At 37.2% G+C, this 18576-nt stretch overlaps 1 protein-coding gene across 14 annotated transcripts in view; it reads right to left on the reverse strand.

Moving 5' to 3' along the window:
* ptprk (protein tyrosine phosphatase receptor type K) overlaps positions 1-18576 on the reverse strand; it is an 86939-nt gene that overhangs the window by 59300 nt on the left and 9063 nt on the right. For all 14 annotated transcript variants that reach the window (XM_014030075.1, XM_014030077.1, XM_014030078.1 and 11 more), the window contains exons 2-5: positions 15921-16043; positions 4940-5100; positions 4051-4102; positions 3918-3976 (exon numbers count right to left, since the gene is read on the reverse strand). In XM_014030075.1, coding sequence (XP_013885529.1) covers positions 3918-3976; positions 4051-4102; positions 4940-5100; positions 15921-16043 — 395 coding nt within the window. The remainder of the gene's footprint in view (positions 1-3917; positions 3977-4050; positions 4103-4939; positions 5101-15920; positions 16044-18576) is intronic.

The following is an 18576-nucleotide window of genomic DNA, read 5'->3' on the forward strand; positions in this document are numbered from 1 at the left end:
GTATACTGTATGTATATGTCTATACAGTATATATATAAAAGTGTTTGGATAGGTAGGTATGGGTATGTTTATGTGTATACAGTATGTATAAATTTATATATGTATATGGGTATGGTTTTCAGCAAGGCTATAGTCATTATAATTATATAGTTATGCATTTCTGTTGCTGTGGTTTTGCTATCTTTGTTTTTGTAGGTGTGGAGCCAAGAAGTCCGGTGTGCTGTCTTATGTTTTCTCAACATATATTTCACATATCTTCTAATCTCTCTTTCACTCTTTCTCATTGCATTTCACTTTTTTCTCTTTCTTTTTCTTCTATTAAAAAAAGCCACTGATGATGAAGAAGCTAAGATACTAATATTCTGATATTCAGTTCTGCTTTCTACTGAAGTGTCAAAAAACAAAAAAACAAAAAAATGTGGCACCATTTAAAAATGGAAATTAACAAGCTTTCCTAAGTTCTAAGATACAACAAAGAAAGAATCTGACAAACACAAATGTCCATGCTTTTTGTGCCAAGTTTAGAAGTTTCAAAATAAAGTGTCTGATTTAGTTAATTTTCAGTGGTTCAACCTTAGAACTATTATGTAAAAAGTTGAAAATGAGGTTTTAATTATGCAGAGAGCACATGCTTACACTTCTGTTTTTTTGTACATTTTCAGTGCAGCTATAGAACATAGCAATGTTTTATGTTCTGTAGCCATGTGTTTGATTAAATGTGAGCTGTGGAAAAGGTGATCAGACTCACAGAAAAGTCAAATAGTTTTTGGTGTTCGGTGTTTGGTGTTCTTCAAAATAAATCTGTTCTTCTAATGAACAGCTAAAGCAACAACTACATAAAGTAATTCCTTCTCTAACCCATGGATGAGTGCCCATCCCTGCTCTAACTCATGTCTGAGTGTTTGAGTTTGTTTTGTTGTGTTATTATAGCACAGTGTTTGTGAGGACAGCACCAGAAAGTTGGCACTTCACAGTTGGGGTCCCAGCAGGAACCAAAAGAATCACCTGCTGTGGAGTTTCTGAGTCACTCCAATGGATCCAACCTTCTATCTTTGACTTTACCCGACCCAGACTGACTCGTGATCACTTGTGACCGTCTTTAAACGTCAGATTATGATTTACAATCTATAGGAATTAAATACCATAAATTGTAGTTCTGTTGTGGTTTCATTTGGCATAAATTACCAGGAACAAGCATGTAGCTTAAAAGAACCAGAACATTTTGATTCTCCTTCCTGTTATTTTGACAACTCAGTTTCTTGAAGCCGGCTGCATTAATTGCCAGGGTGACAGTTTGTCACTCCATACATTTTCTTTTTGATCCTAAAGGACAAGTACCCAATAAAATATGATTTCCAGGTTCAGTATATGCTTCAATTTCAAACTGAGATATTTCTCTTTGAAGTCATTTGTGGTGTAATTTATAAGAAAGAACAAAGCACCTATGTGCAAAACTTAATGTTTATTGAGATGGCTTTATATATTGCACTACGCAAACATTTTACCATATTAGAGTGCATATGCTCTTTTTCAGTCTTTATACATGAATTTGGTGTTTTTTATGTCTCTGAATGACTTTATATTTGCATATTTTCCTTTAAAAATATTTTAATACAGAGTTTGCATAGCTGCATACAATTAAGGACTAATTGCCTGCACTGACAGCATAATTTCAGCAACAAAGGAGGGGAAATGCTTAGATTGCAACACAATGAAATAAGATGAGGACAGGTGAAGGACATGTCCAACTTTTTCTCAGAGTAAGTGACTTTCTCCTTCGATTACTTTGGAACATAAACTTTTTGTTTAATCATTCTCATTTAGAGGTTTAAATCTATTAATTAGTATCATTTTTAAATATTAAGCCTAATGTTTTTTGATAGTGAAATCAAAAGTAAATTATGTTAATAGTCAAACAAATCACTTGTAGTTAGGTCTGTCACTATAATAAACTTTGCTGGACAGAAAGAATCAGAAATGATTATGATAAATGATAATAAATTGATTCTCAGATCTTTTAGATCTTTTTCACTGCTGCTTGGATGCAGATCGTTACATTCATCATAACAATAAATCCATTTTATCATCACCTATGGGACCATTTCATGTTTGTCTTTAACAGATGGACCGGCGGTCGCCTCGGATCAAGCAGACGTCACAGTTTGCAGATTGACAGATCTCATCATGGTGAAGCAGGATTATTGATAGCACTTGTTTACAAGTTCACACCCAGGCTAAGTCACGCGAAAACGCTGCAGGCAAAAAGGACTGACATATCATCACTCCAAAGTCGGGCTCAGCGAAAACATACATCCTCTTATCATCCAGTTGCTTAAATCACTTTGATGTATGCATGTACGGGCATGGAATCAAAAATGTTTAACGCTGCAGGGAGGGGATTTTTCCCTCTCCCTCCTTGTCTTATGTGTTCTTGTTAATGTAAATTTAGTTTCGGGCACAGGTCCACACACAGACTAATATTAACTAATGTCAAAGGAAATAAATATTGTAGCAGCAAAACAGAGGAGATGGATTTCAGGAAGGCTTAACAAAGAAAAACGTATCAGTGTCACCAATCAACAAAGGTCACAAATATGAAACTAATGACTATTTTTTCCTCTTTTTTTCTTCTAACTGGTTTTTCATTTTTACTTTGCATGAATGTGATGCTTTTAATTTTTTTTCTTGCTTTTATTGTGAAACCCTTTGTGATTTTATATCTATGAAAGGTGCTATATAAATAAAACTCACTCAACATTTATTTTTAGAGTAACAGTTTAGAAGCCTAAAATTTCTATTCAATACATTGCTATAGTTAATATAAATCAGATTTTTTTTTATTTCATTAAATTGTGCAGAAAAGTTGCTTTGAGGAGAACTTTTAATGTATTAATGTTGCTGATAAAAGTTAATATGACTTCTACACTGTACACACCCTTAATAAAACTTCTAAAACCAAATAAATGGGAAGTCAGCGTGCTGCTCAGACAACTGCAAACTAATGATGGTTTAAAAACTTTTCTCTCCTAATATAGAAGAAATAAAGACAACACTCATAATTACAAGACTGTAAGAAGTGCTGCGTAGGTGCGTGTGTTCATTTGTTCTCGACTCTGAATATAGTTTATGACTACATGTGAAAAGTCTTCCCCTGGGGAAATCAGTTTCATTACAAGTCAAGCCAAAGTGCTAACACAGAGACATGTTCAAACATGACAAAATAGCTTCATAACCTCAGATCCAATAATGCGCCTCACGTCCTGAAGCAGCTACATGTGCTTCAGCAAACCAGGATGGTTATGTTCAATTAAAACATGTCGACACACGAGTTTCAAGCTGGTGAGCCCCTCCCAGGGTCACCACGAAGGGGGTCCAGATGGGCCATTTGGAGGAAGCGTTCACACTTAGCCTTACAGTTGGTCCCCAGGCTGCGTGTGTGTTAGCATGATCTGCGTTTGTGCCTGCAGGAACATTTAGCGACAGGCGGGCTATCCGAAAACATGCACACATCTGTCAGCACCAAACACACACAAATCCTGACTGACACGAATAAAAGAACAAAAGAGAAACGCACACTTTCAGCATAATGCAACTTTCTATGTAGGTGCTGCAATCTTTCCTCCTTTGTGAACTCATTAGGTTCAGGTAGGACAGGCGTTCATTAGAAGCACAGAAATAAGACTAAATGCTTTAAAGACAATGTCAGATGTGTCATTGCCAGATGTGGTGACACGCACGCACATACAGCCTCCATACACACAAACACACACCCTAGCCTAATCGTCACCTCCTGAGCCTCAGTCAACACAAATAAATCAACAGTCTGCCTCTGAGCATGCACATGTTTCTGGTGTGTGTGTTCACATTAGCACAACTGGAAATGAATAACACTATTTAACTGCAAATAAGGGATTTACCTGATATTCATTAGGCCAAAACGTGGAGACAGCAAGCTCAGCTTTTAGCCAGTCTTTACCTGAAGAACAACAAAACAATCAATACAACATCGTTAAAAACAAAATAAAGCCAAGTAAAGTTCTGAGGCTTTACCGGTGTAAGATGTCACGTTCCATATGGGGTTTGCCAGAGGGCCCTTGTTTACCTGCAAAAACCCAATGTAAACATAAGAGTTATAAAAAAGTCTGGATTACTGCAATAAATATCTATCACATATGATTATAAGATACATTTAAAACTATAATAACTGATAAGATCAAAACACACGAATAACTGAAGTTTACACTGTTTTAATTAATTCTGTTCTTTCACATGATGATTAAAACCAAATTAAATTCATTTTAAACAGATTAAAACTCGAGGAAATCTGTAAACGAGTGAAGATAAAGCAAAGTCTCTAAGAGTCTAAAGCCCATGTGTCAAACTCAAGGCACACAGGCCAAACCTGGCCCTTGTAAACATTTTATCTGACCACAAAAGGTAAAACTTTAAACATGAAATAGTTTGAGGGTTTATGGTCAAGAACATTTAGTTGAAACTTTTCAGTAATCTTTGTTTTCAGTGTGAAAAGAGCAACAGAGAATTGACTTTATTATTCTGTATTCTTCTCTTATTTTGAAGCCAAATTATTGGATTTTTCATGGGTTTTCAATTTTAATTTGTTTGTAGGATTGAAATAAAATGTGTCTGTAAGAAATAAATCAAAAAGATGTTGGTTAGTGTATGATATATGATAAGAAAATGCTTTCAAAATGCATTATTTTTTTCTTTATACCTTAGGTTATGTATGTTCTTATTAAAACATACCAAAATGCTACTCAATGCTACTTAAATATAAATTGGAAAAGATAATTTGTTACATATATTTTTCAAGAAATACTGACAGAAACTGGCCCTTGGCTTGGACCAAGTTTTGAATTCTGGTCCCTTTGTGTAACAGAGTCTGACAGCCCTGGTCAGATCCCTGCGTGGTGTTCATTACCTTCACCAGGATGTTCAGAGCTCCTGGGGTGGAGCCGTCGGGGCTGCTGACCAGATAGTTGAAGTCAATACAATGAGTGTCGTTTTCTTTCATGACTGGCAGCTGAAACCTGGCCTTTTCTCCGACATCATACTGAGAAACATCCACAAACATGTAGGAACCTAAGAGCAGAGACGAACAAAGGAAACATAATCTGTAAACAAACATCACAAAGAGTCATTTTTTAATGTAAACCAATATCTTGTTTTTTTGTGGCAGCTGCTTTTGCAAGTACACCAAAGAATTTCTTTAAATCCACTGCTTTAAGCAGAGCAGTGGATTTTAATGGAGCCCTCTGAGGAGGTAGTTAGAGTGTAGACACAGTCAGTATTATGACTACACTTACCAGGAGTGGGCTGTTTGCCCACAGCTTGTGTTACATGTACCTACATGAACAAAACTGCTCCGCACTGTGCAGGTTCTCTTTCAACCGTCTGTGCTGTAAGCCCACAGATACCATTTCCCCCCAAATTCCACCAAAGAATCAGTTTCTGTTTCAGAAGTTAACGAGTTTACTCCATAACGCCTTGTTTTAACTCCCAACAACACCACTGTTTTTTCTTTATCATAGAAAAACAAGTCTCAACCAGATTCTTCCACCAGATATCTACATTCCTCTCCGTTGATCTTGTAGAGAAATCAGCCTGGACACTTGTTAGCAAACAGTCACCACTGAGTTTTATAGAACACTGTATCTCCAACAGCTGGATCTGGAAACTGGAGCATGGAAATAAAACTTAATCTGGGTGAAATGAGAGTCTGCCCATCCAGATGTTCTATTAATCAGCTAAGACCTTAACCAGATGTTGCTGCTCTAAAAAAATTATGAAATGTGATCCTTTCCCGTTTGATTTTTTTTAATCCCAGTAGTTCCCATTAGCTCATTATAAATGAGAAAAAATCACTGCTTCCCAAACTGTAGCAGAGTCTTGTTGGCACAACTACCTGTGGTTGTAGAGAAAAAACAGCCCTAATACATCAATAAATCAACACTCATTATGATCTTTTTGATCCATTTCTGCCAACTCTTTTCCATCTCTTAACTATAAAAAAATATATATACTATTATCAATCTTAAATTGATTAAAATTTCTACAGATTATTTGAAGATCATAAACTTGATAATTCCAGATCCACGGGCTCTTAAATCCTGTTGACTAGATGATATCAGCTATATCCAATTACAGAGAATTATGTTGAACAAATGAGGCGGTGTGAAATACACGTGTTTGTGTGTGTTTTCAAATATTCAGACATTTTCATTCTTTTAAAATAATTAGTTGAGCCACTAATTTAATAGTTTATTTTCTGTCATAGAAATAAAAACATTGAGTTTGAACATAGAAAAGAAAAACATAAAAAGAAAACAAATCAGAGAAACAAAAAGAAGAATGGCACACAATAGGACATAATTAACTTTGCTACAATTACATGAAGTGTGATTGAATGAAATACAAATATAAAATGGTACATAAGATGCCCAGACAGTCAAAACAGGCGTTTTATATTGTACCATATACAAAAGGCTGTGGAACAATAGTGATTATTGATTATTGTTTGGCTAATCTATTGAGAGAAAACATATTCCTTTAGAAACTAGAGGAGCATTAGTGTTTCAATAGGAACGTGCATACATACAGTTATAGACACACATCTTTCAGTACCACAGATATTTGGTAGCTCTTTTTCCACAATCTCTTCTTTCATTTGTTGTCATCATTACTGCCACATATGCCTACTTCAGCACAAACAAACCAAGACTTCTACATCCTCCATTATTAGAATAACCTTATTCCTGGTTGTGAATGTCACCAACAAGTTCCAAAATAAAAAAAGCAAGAAATCACCACTTACTCTGTGAAACCTTGTATGTTTTTTTTATCCACCCAACATATGATGGATGTCATTCATTCTTTTTCTTTTGTTTTTCTTTTCTTTTTTTTCCTCATTTCTGGCAGTGGCATTAAAACGGTGACACGCAAAAAAAGTACCATTAAGATGGCTGCCAAGATGATGTGCAAACTAAAAATACTTCTATCAGTTAGAGACCCAGATATGTCACTACACACACACAACACTGCAAACATTACCTTTGGCACTTTAGCAAGACATAACACTGCCTCAAACAAAAATATACTAGCAAATGGGTTAACTAGAGGTTAAAATATTAAATAAAACAGCTTATTGACGTTCAACAACAATTTGTTTCCTACTAAATTAATTTTAAACAATTTTATCACGTTTGTTTAGTCAAAAAAAAACAACATTTCTTCCAACCTGAGCCAAAAAAAATTGTGAAATTGTGACTAATAAATGACTGACAGTACATGAAACTAATACAAGAACCATGCCATGCAAGCAGACTTCATGATGCCAAGAACATCTGACACCTTCGGGCTGCCAGTTTCTAAAATGGCTGATCGTCTTTGAACTGCCAAAGTCTAAAATGGCTGCTAATAGAAGGATGACACAATATACCGGTGAGGCTAAATTTACGGCTGTGACAGCCTTAAGACCCAAATATGTCACGCAACGACAACAGCAGTGTGGTAGACAGAGGGCTGTATTCTCCAGCAAATCAATAATAGCTTGCAGATGGAAAACCAGCTGACAGAGTCGTTTCATTTTTAGCATCTTGAGGTGCCAATCATTGTATGTAGGATACAAAACAACGAACAACCTATTAAGACTGATATAATGTCCTTATTTATTCATACATTAATTATATACTCTTTTAAAAAGACTGTCTGACGTCATGCTTCAAAATATTAATCTCTCTGTTCTGTTATTTACCATTTTTAAAATGCCTTAAAAGTAATTTTTAAATGTAAAACTAAACTAAAGATTGCTTACAGTGTAATTTTCTGCATTCTTGTCTTAAAGAAAACATTTCCTGCTTTTAAATCTGTCCTGGAAAATAATTATACCTCTCTGCTGATTATTAAGTTTGAACTGTCTTGACATTTCTGTTTGTATCTTTTTGATAACTGCTACGATTCGTCATTATCTGTCCTCATGATTCTGAGGCGCCACTGTCTTTATGATGTCCTTCCTCATGCAAAGTTACTGTAAGACTTGTCGTTTCCTCATTGGTTGGTCATTGCTCCGCCTCTTACTTAAAACTGATTTCCTGAAACTTTCCAGTGAGTTGCTGCGTGACCAGACTCTTCGCTCAGACCTGTTCACGCTGTAACCATTTTTGCAAATCTTAATAAATCAATGACGACCACAACATGAAGTGCATCTTTTTTTTTATTCACGTGTTTGTCTTTTTAACAAATATTTCCACAATAAAAATCCTTCGTTTTTTACTTTTAAATCCTTCAGGTGGGGTCTATATAAAGTGAAACTCCTTATTGTAACTCCACAAGCCCCGCCCCTTTTCTGAGGCACGTCTCCCTCCAGCTTCCAGAGTGGTCCACTCCAGTTTGATAGAGGGGTTTACGGTTATATAGCTGCGCAGAAACCTTTTTTTTTTTTTTACAAATGAATAAAAAGATAAACAAGGGAAGACTTGTCCGTCCAGCCTTACATGTTGGAACCAGAGTCTGACCCAGAACCAGAGGAGAGTGAAGACCACTAAACTGTAGTTGGTAAATCCAGACATTATTTAGCAGTTCCAATGCAAATAATTTGACTTAATAGTTCAGAAAACTCAAGAGAGAATAAAGAAAACTGAACCAATGACACATTAAGTACCAGGAGAGTCTAAATTAAACTTTTCTGCACTCCTAGAGCTTCCAAATACACAACAAAACGTATTTAACAGAAAAAAGCAGCATGATCAAATTTATTAAAAACAAATTAAATTAAAAGCTCGCCCAAACCCTGATCTGCTTTGACTACAGTAATAACCCATCATGACCTCACTACAGACACTCTCTGCATGCTGAACACTATTATGGTCCCATCATGCTCTCTCTCATGTAACGGAGAGCCCAGTGTAATTATAACAACCCTGTAAAGAACATTCATGTTCTAATCAGGATTTTAACATCGTAGCAGGGTTTTTATTCAGTCTGAAGGGGTGCTAACACTTTACTAAAGCATTTCAACAATGAGGTAATTTAAAATTTATTCACGGAACTTAACGACAGTTTCAAACGATATTTAATGTTTTATATGAAGATAATGCAGTAAATGCTCACATTTTGAAAAAAAAGATTTTATACTAAACACCAGCTTAACTGATTTAATTATGAGGCTCAAATTCTTCAAAAAAATAAAATAAAATTTCTTTGAGAACCTCAGCGTTCCACTTTGATACTTTGAGTGTCAGAGAGCTGGGTTTAATGTTAATTTTATTCTCGTACTGATGCATCTATTATTATTCAGTCCTTATTAAAACATCGGGTAGTTCTGTTGCAGCTGTGAAGTCTTTTATTTTCTCTTTTCTTATTCAAGAGTGCACAGAGAAAAAAAACAGAGACACGGAGAGAATGGCATGCCAAATAGGTTTAGAGTGTTACTGGCAGACATCATTATGAGTCAAGAGTATCTGCTTTAGTCCACTGAGCCACTGAGCCCCAGCCCATGAATGTTCAACTGGCACAATAATCATTGCCAGCGTAGCATCCTAGCTCTGCCAACACCAACCCCCAGTGAGATCACAAAAACAAGTTTGATGTCTATTACAAAAACTGCCAATCCATCCATGCACACTAACACTGCTGTAAGAACAAACAGCCATTAGACAAACTCAATGTGGGTTGTACAAGGACACAAGTGTAATTGTTAACATAGAACTGAGTTGAAAACTATCATGTGGGATAGGGATGGCGTGATTTTTGATTCAATCGTCTATCGGCGATTGATGGGTTGGAATGCAATTTTTTTAAAGGGCGATCTTAATTAATTAAATGCTGTGCCGGGGATGTAAAATAAATTTTAAATGCGCCCTTCTCTGTATATTAAAATGTTTTAATCATCATCATTGTGATCTGTGCAAATAAGGGAATAAAATAATTAATATACAGTGCTGCATCTCTGTTATTTTTATTTTTTTTCTCAAAGTCGGCGCAAACATGCGCAGGTCTTCTTCACGTCTCTTGGTGCGCCACAAGTGACCCAAATAGTGCTATATTATTACGTTTAGTTACAAAACAAATAATCCATGACAATCATACATTTGAACAAATAACTTTAACCTGTTCCGAACAGGGCTGCCACAAACTATTATTTTTATAATCGATTACTCACCGATTATTTTTTCGATTAGTCGACTAATTGGATCATACGTTAATTGAATATAAAACATAGAGCTTATCACGCCAGAATGCAGCTGCTATTATTTAACCATCGTTAGATTTTAGCTATATGCTAACTAAAAATAATTGCTGTGGAAGGTAAGTTCTGCTCTGCAGATATTACACAGGTTTCTCCTTCATTTTCTTAAAATGATCCCACACTTTGAGCTCCGTTGGCGGGTAGCCATGATACCAGAGCCTGTCTGTATAATGTCTTGTGACGTCCACAGCCTACCCCAGTTACCACTACTGTGCATGTGTGTCAAGGACAGAAAGGCAGATGTGGCAGTGGAAGGTGTCAAAGAAGTTTGGAGCGAAAAACAAAGTAAAGAACAAAAAAAAGAAAACAATTAATCGATTATTAAATTAGTCATCGATTATTTTAATAATCGATTAGTCGTCGATTAATCGAGGCAGCCCTAGTTCCGAACCGGACCGGAGCGCACTGCCTCACCCCTGCTTTTCCCAGTCACTCTGGGCTCTGGTAACCCGTGGGTTGAACTTTTCACCCCCCTCCACAAGAACACATACTTGGTCAGAAGTTTGTGGGAGTGTTTGTTTGTGCTAAAAGCGCTTAGACTCTGCGTTTGCTTCAACCACTCGCTTAAAAAAGAGAGAGAGAAAAAAGCGACTCGTTCCAGAGCCGACTATCAGGAAGCAGCGATTGATAAAGATAGTCAAACGGCCAAAACCTCATAAGAGGGGATAAAACAGACGATTCTCATGGTAAAATCTGACAGATAAAAACTTTCTGGACCAGTTTGTGGATAAACAACGTCGAGTGACGAGTCTGACTTTTTTTTCGCATTGGACTCCACTGGTAGAGAAATCCCATGCAGTGACGTACGCTGCAGCAGGAGCGGGGATTCCCGGCATGGGGTGTCTCAGGAACTAAGGTATGTGCTAAGTCATTCAGAAAGAAAGACGAGCACAAAATAAGCAACTCACGTTAAAACCGCAACCTGCGACTCATGGAATTTACAAGCGACTTTAGAAAAAAAGAAGCCGTCACTTATAACAAGCGAACCTGCTTGTTTTTATTTCTTCTTCTTTTCTTTTAACAACGTAACTGCGCATGCCTTATCAGCCGATTGGATCGTCTATTGGCGATAGCCAGTGACCATGATCTTACGATCTGAAAATAGGGACGATTTCCCATCCCTAATGTGGGAAAGCCCTCGTAGAGGATTTCTCCTCTGGCATTGTGTTTACCAACTTCTCTGAACCAATCAGCCCCGCAAAGTTTCTCCTAAAGCTTTTTCAGATGCCATTCTCTAAAAATACCCCACGATAATAGAAGTTTACAATCTCTTTGTCTTCAAAAAAGACAGCACAGCTGTTTTATGTTGCACCACAGCCTCCAGGAGACCACGGTGAACAGTTTGAATGTAGATGTGTCTATGGGCAAGGCATTTACACTCCTAACTTAATCCCTGTATTTCCTTCAATCCCAACCGTGCAGAGAAGCGCTGTAGCTCTCATCTCCTCCAGCAACCTCACTTTCTATCCAACGCACCAGCGTTCCCCACCCCGCTGGCATTATTAACACATCAAATGTCAGCTCATGCTCTGGTTCCTCTAGGCAAGGCTCTGAACCTACCCTTCAGCTACTAACATCTCCAAACCATTAACCTGCTTTTCCACCTCTTTGCCCTGCTCATCCCACCACCTTTTTTTTTTTTACTGGCGTGGCTGCTATGTTAATTCCAGGGATTACCTCCGTTACCCCTGGCAAGAAGTTCAACTTCGTCAGAGTGGCCACTCATCCGTCGCGACATAATGACACCTCTTGGTATTTATAACACTACGAGTCAAGACTCCAGCTCTGTACCACTGCACACTCAGAAACAGGGCCAGAAGTTACAACTAGACACATTTTGGGAGGAAAAAGTGGACGTTTACGTAAAAGTTGTTGAGAGCAGGTGATGAAATGAACTTTCCTCTAAATGTCAGCAAAGGTGGGCTGTCAAAATGACAAGCTGGAGAGATAAATATTAGCATTACATCGTCATAGTAACAATGTAATAAGAAAAGAGAGAAGAGGAAGAAAGAGTAAAGGTTAAAATAGAAGAAAAAAATGAAACAGGCCAAAATTAAGAAAAAAAACTCATGTGTAATTATTATTCATTTAGGTGAGGTAGCTTTATTTATACGGCAACTCCAAGTGCTTTACACAGAAACTCTTGATAAAATACAGAAGAAAATAAAGAAACTCAAAGAAAGAACATACTGGTTTAAGATAAAACATAAAAGCAAACTCTGATTAAGAGCTAAAGTCAAATGTAACACCAATGAATCGTTTTCTTGCATTAATCAAAGACAGCAGGGAATAGCATGTTCTTCAACCTTGTTTTAAAAGAACACACGGTGGGAGCTGTCCGGCAGCTTTCTGCGAGTTTGTTCCATGTATTTGGTGCAAAAAAAAAAAAAACTGACTGCAGCGTCAGCATGTTTGGTTCTGGGGACGGAGAGCAGGTTTGATACAGATGAACTCAGAGGTCTGGACGGTTCATAATGCAGTAAAAAGATGTTTTTTGTTTGTTTGTTTGTTTGTTTGTTTGTTTGTTTGTTTGTTCGTTCTTTCATTCATTCCATTAAAAATAAAATAAAAGAATAATAAAAATAAAATACAAAAAAACGTAACAAAATGAAATAAAAGGCAGCAGAAAGAAGAAAAAAAATCTTATAATACCTGTGCCTTTCCTCCATCAAATAATCTTTACGCAACAAAACAAAATGAAAAAGTAAGATTAAAAGAAACCATCAAATTTTTCTTGAACTAATAATCCATTCTAGGCAGGTCCTTTTTACATTATTTGTTTGAAAAGAAACAGGTAAAAGACACAAGATCTTTTGATTTCCTGCCCTTCTCAACTCATAACATTTAAATGTTCTCACACCAGATTAACACAAATTATTCCCACATTGAATGAGCATTAAATTTTACATTCTCATCCTTACACGTATAATTATTTATACATTTCTAATATAAATAATATTGAGACACCCATCCTACATAACATATTTCCCTGTAAGCTCCTTTTTAAAGTTTTTTTTAATGCTGGTTTAAGTTTGTAATTTTTTAGCTCATTTTTGACTTAAACAACTTAATGCTTTGTAAACTGGAAGCATGATTTCATTGGGCATTCACTGAGTAACAGGGAGCCGGTGCAAAGTCCTCAGAACTGGACTGATCCACTCTCTTGGTCTTTAAGGACTCAGGCAGCAGCGTTCTGGATCCGTTGTAGTGATCTGATTGATCTTTTTAGCTAACTTTCAGTCTTTCCTCCTTTGCTCCAAAATCTACCGCTTCAGTTTTGTCCTTGCCGAGCTGGAGGGAGTTCTGGCACATCTAGTGGTTAATTATTGAAACACGTTTCTTTTCGATGATTTTAGACAGAAATGCAAGATTATATTAGTTGGTTTTCATTACTTAGCATCATGTTACAAACATCTCCAATACTTTGGTTTAATTTCGTAAAGCAAGTTCTAATTTGAACACAGCATGACCAGTTACTGCTGTAACATTTGCCTTTAAACACTGTAAAGTAGACAACCTTGCCTGTTGGCTGCTGTTGATTAATGACCTCATATTCTGTTAATTAGACACTCAGCCTTAAGGCAGAAAGATTTAATTTCCCCTTCATCATCATCACCAAAAAAAATGATTAAAGAGGAGGTTAGGAGAGTAGAGGAGAACAGAGGAGAGGAGAGTCATGTCAAATGTGGGATGAAATTTCCAAAAATCTAAATCAACCAAGGCACTAAAAAGAAATAAGCAAAATCCATTGCTGGCATGAAAGTTTATATTTAAACCTTAAATAAGTGTTGGTACTGTGCTTTATAGAATTGATACAGTATCAGAAAAAGAAACACAGCAATATTTCAGTGTATTACTATTTGTATTGTTGCATTATTATTATTTAACAACATGCAATAAGTATTTTGTTGTAGCAATTGGTATTATTAAGGTAGGTTTTCACTATTTTAAACACTTTGTACCTAAATAATAAGGCACTTTGTTTTGTCATATGGCCAGACATCTTTACAAAGTCCTAAAATAAAGCTGCAGGGTTGTGAAATGATTCATTGTACGATATAAAAGTAGGGGAAGATGCAATGATAAAATGTTATATCTATTTCCTAATTTTAAAATATAAAAAAAGATGTCTTTTTGGATTTGGTAACAAGCTATGGCATAGTTTCACATGCAGTCTTGGGCATAATTGTATCATGTGTAATTAATCATCAGAAAAACATTAATCAATTACTTTTTGGCACTTGATGATTAATACGATTAATGCCACCAGGCAGAGTCAGCTCAGTGCTTCCTCCCTGCTTCAAATATGACAAACATTAAAAAGAAAAAGTTCTGTAATTTATCAACACTATTTAAAATTTGATGTACAGCCTGAAGTCTGTAATTTTGACACAATTTGTAACAGATTTTTATGAAGATCAAATCTTTCCCACTAAATTGGTCATGTGACTAGGACATAAGGGTATCCAGGGACTTCAGAGGATTAATCGTCAAATTAATCGTTATCAGCTAAATACCCCAATTAATCGTGATTAATTTTTTTGCCAATTTGCCCAACCCTAGTCTAAATACACAGTTAATATTGTAAATTTAATTACCGTATTTTTCGGACTATAAGCCGCACCGGACTATAAGCTGTACCCGCCATTTTTAAAAAAAAATCCGTGAACATTAACATATAAGCCGCACCGGACTATAAGCCGCATCCCCAACATAAAAAAAACAGTACTCCCAAATTTGCCGTCAAAAAAAGTGAATTCAACATCAAAACATAAAAAAGCCTTTAGGAATTAAAGTTCGGAGGAATACGATTCATTTAACTGACCTTATTTTGGTAGTTTTCTTTAACAGTTTCTGGTCCAACAAAAAGTTTCATTCATTGTCCTCCGGCGCACTGAAAACATCGAAGTCTCCTCTTCAGTGTCGGAGTTAAACAAGCTGAGAAAAGCTGCGTCACACAGCGGTATCTGTTGTCCTCCCGGGGTAATGCTGGCTCTGAAGCTGTGGTGGGAAAGCCCTCCCACTCCAGCATACGTCACTGCATGGGATTCCTTCGCCGGGGAGTGCAATGAGGAAAAAAAAAGTCCGCGGCTCTTCACTCGACGTTTATCCAAAAACTGGTCCTGGATTAAGCTCCAAAGTTTTTATCGATCAGATTCCACCGTGAAAAATGTCTGTTTTATCCCCTTTTATGAGTTTTTGGCCATTGACTATCTTTAAATCGCTGCTTCCTGTCAACAGTCGGCTCTGGAAGCGATCTCTTTTTTCTTTTTTTCCTTTCTTTTTTTGAAGCGAGTGGTTGAAGCAAATGGAGCATAAGAGCCCCCTGGTGGCTGAAGAAAAAAATCCACGTATAAGCCGCACCGGACTATAAGCCGCATGGTTCAAAGTTCAGGAAAAAAGTCATGGCTTATAGTCCGAAAAATATGGTAGTCAAAAAGTAGAAAACCTGCTTGTTTTGTGCAACATTACTGTATACCATTTTGTAAGAAATATTCATCATAAAGTGACTAAAACACAAGATACAGCTGTAATTAGAATAAAATGCTAATGCAGAACACGATGCAACAGAAAACTGACCTGGCGTTGCACGTGAATACACCGAGCTGATTTCCTTATGAAAACTGAAAGAGAGAAAGAGGAAGTGGAGCCTAACCTTGTGGCAGGTCTGGTGACACATATGGCACTTCCTGGGTGTTGATGTGCGTCCAGTCAAAGTCATCATAAGGGTCTTGTTGGTAATCACACTGTGAGAAGCCTTCATCGAATGTACAACTTCCTGCAATACAAGAAACACAAAACAGCTGATTTCACAGGAAAAAAAAACAAAACTTGTGGAGTCAAGTTTATTTTATTACAATAAAGAGTTCCTTCCAGTCAGTCCAGAAGACATTTTGATTATTGTTTGTTTATGCCTGTGAGTCTTTGTCTCAACTCAAAAAAATATCCAGTCTGAGCTCCAGCAGACATCACTCAGGGCAGACCACCTCTGACTCAACCAACCGAGCCTTCAGCTGATCATCTGCGTCCGTCCCCACGGCCTCGGGACCACCATGTGTGAGCTGGCAGCCTCTGGCTCCGCCTTAACAGGAAATTCACCCTAACTTAGAGAGACATCACTTCTTCCTGACAGATAGCTGAACTGATAAACCTGCAGTGATATGAGGCTCATACTTGTAATATTGCTGATAGCAACAGCATGCCGGCCACTACGAGTGATCTGATTCATTGACCTAGCAATGTCACACAGCTTGTGTTAATAAAGTAGCTGGAAGAAACACGGCCAAGAAAAGCCACGATACCATCTGATTCAAGTCGCTGCCTGTTAGTGAAAGAGCAGTGCTCTTTTTAGCTTTCATTAGATAACGTGACGTGATTGGAAAAAATTAAAAGTCTGTAATATGTCGGAATATTTGTCATTTCATCATTTTAAGCAAAAGAAACAAAAAAAAGTTTTTTCTTTCGCGCGTTTGGAAAAGAAACCAAAAAGGTAAACCAAGAGTCTTCTCAGTCCAGATTTTATTTATTTTAACAACAGTGTGTTTATCCTAACATAGTTAAAAGTCCAATATTTATCCACTGGCAACCACTGAGTGTGGAGCAGCAGTTTCAGTTCCAAACTAACAAAGCCAAAACCAAAATTGAAACCCAATATGTAGCCCCTTAGGCTCCTTATAAAGCCCTTCAGTAAAGCAAGAGAGAAACTAAAATAACGTGCACTCCCTCGCTCTGTTAGAAGCTTTTAGCCAAAGGGTATAGCTAATTCAATGAAGAAAATTTGGCAAGGAATCACATGCGAGTGAAGTTGTACCGGCTGCTATGATGCAGAATTTGGATCGAATGAGGAAGAAAACTGAAGTAAAACCAGTAAAAACAACATCAAAGCTGAAGAAATGAAATTTGCAAAAACATCTATTCTGTCTGACTGTAACTTTCACTTGTGGAGACCTAAAGACATAAAAGTTTAAAAAGGAAATCTATATCAAAGCCAGCTTTAAGCATTATCACCAAGCGGGACTGTGTGCAACATAAATCTATTTGCATTCAGTGAACGGTTGCAGCTTTGATACCTGTGTCCTAGAGCAAGCTGGGGCGCCTCTGATGGAGAGCAGAACGACAGGCCCTCAGATACCCCGCTGATCTGAGCTCCGGCTACAGAGGCATACCGAGAGGTGACAGACGCCGCCAGAGGAGAAACAAGTTAACATCAAACTAAGCGACTGTCTTTGGCTGCTGGCTGCATGGCTGGCTGTGACTCACAGCCTCAGAGGGACTCTGGATCACACTCCTCTCAGCATCGCTCTATAAACCAGACTCGTTTTTTCTGCAAGTCACTTCACTTTTATTCAGTTCAATTAAGTCTTTGTCACAGCAAGTCACCTAGAGCCATTCTGAACAAAAACACTGCTGCGTTAAGTAGAATAGCAGTATGAATATGGTTTTCTTTTATGGCAAACACGTTCTTTTATATACCAAGGTAAGAGTTGAGCTCTACAAAATCACTGATGTCAAAATGCTGTGGTTTGTGTTCATGTTGGAGTAAAACTCCATGACTTCCTGTTTCCTTCAGTGTGTGTCAGTTTACATCTTGCTGTCAGGTCGTCCTCTCTGCATGGTTCAAAAGAGCAAAGTGTAAAACGCTGGTGCTCTTTGCAAGTGTAGACCGTAAAAAATCTACAAAGCAGAACGCACAAAGCATCGGTCTTTTGGTACACGTGTTAAAGGCTGTTATAACCTGATATTTGAATCAAATTTCACTTTATGGTTGAGTAAAATCAGTTGTGTCATAGCAGGCTTTTATTGCATGAAAGAGGAATAAAATGTGCTAAATGGCAGAAAATGAAAAGCACATTTTCTAAAATCCAATCTCAACACAATCAATCACTTTTTGACAATACATTGCCAAGAATTACGCAAGATCTAATCTATAAGCAACTGTGCAAACCGAGCTTCTATTTTTTATTTATTTTCTGCATGTTAAGCACAAAAACTTGTGTAACCTGTTGTTAAGTGTGCTACACCAGAGATTCTTAACCTATGGGCCGCGGCCCGGGCCTCAAAAGAACAACAGTTTTTAACTTTGGGCCGCAGAGGGCCGCGGTACCGCATTGATTTTGAATAAGGTTCTAAACACTTTCTCACCACCGGTAGCAGTAGTGCACCAGTCAGTTGTTTAACAACATTTTTGATATGTAGAAGAAGAACCTTTGCCAAGAATGGAAACCTATTTTAAATGAAAAGTAGATGCAAAAAATGAAAGTAACTCATCAAAAAACACAAAAGTTTGTCACTAATATGAAGTGCAGCTTCTG

This window comes from Austrofundulus limnaeus, unplaced genomic scaffold, assembly GCF_001266775.1.
Source record: "Austrofundulus limnaeus strain Quisiro unplaced genomic scaffold, Austrofundulus_limnaeus-1.0 Scaffold996, whole genome shotgun sequence".
NCBI lineage: Eukaryota > Metazoa > Chordata > Actinopteri > Cyprinodontiformes > Rivulidae > Austrofundulus > Austrofundulus limnaeus.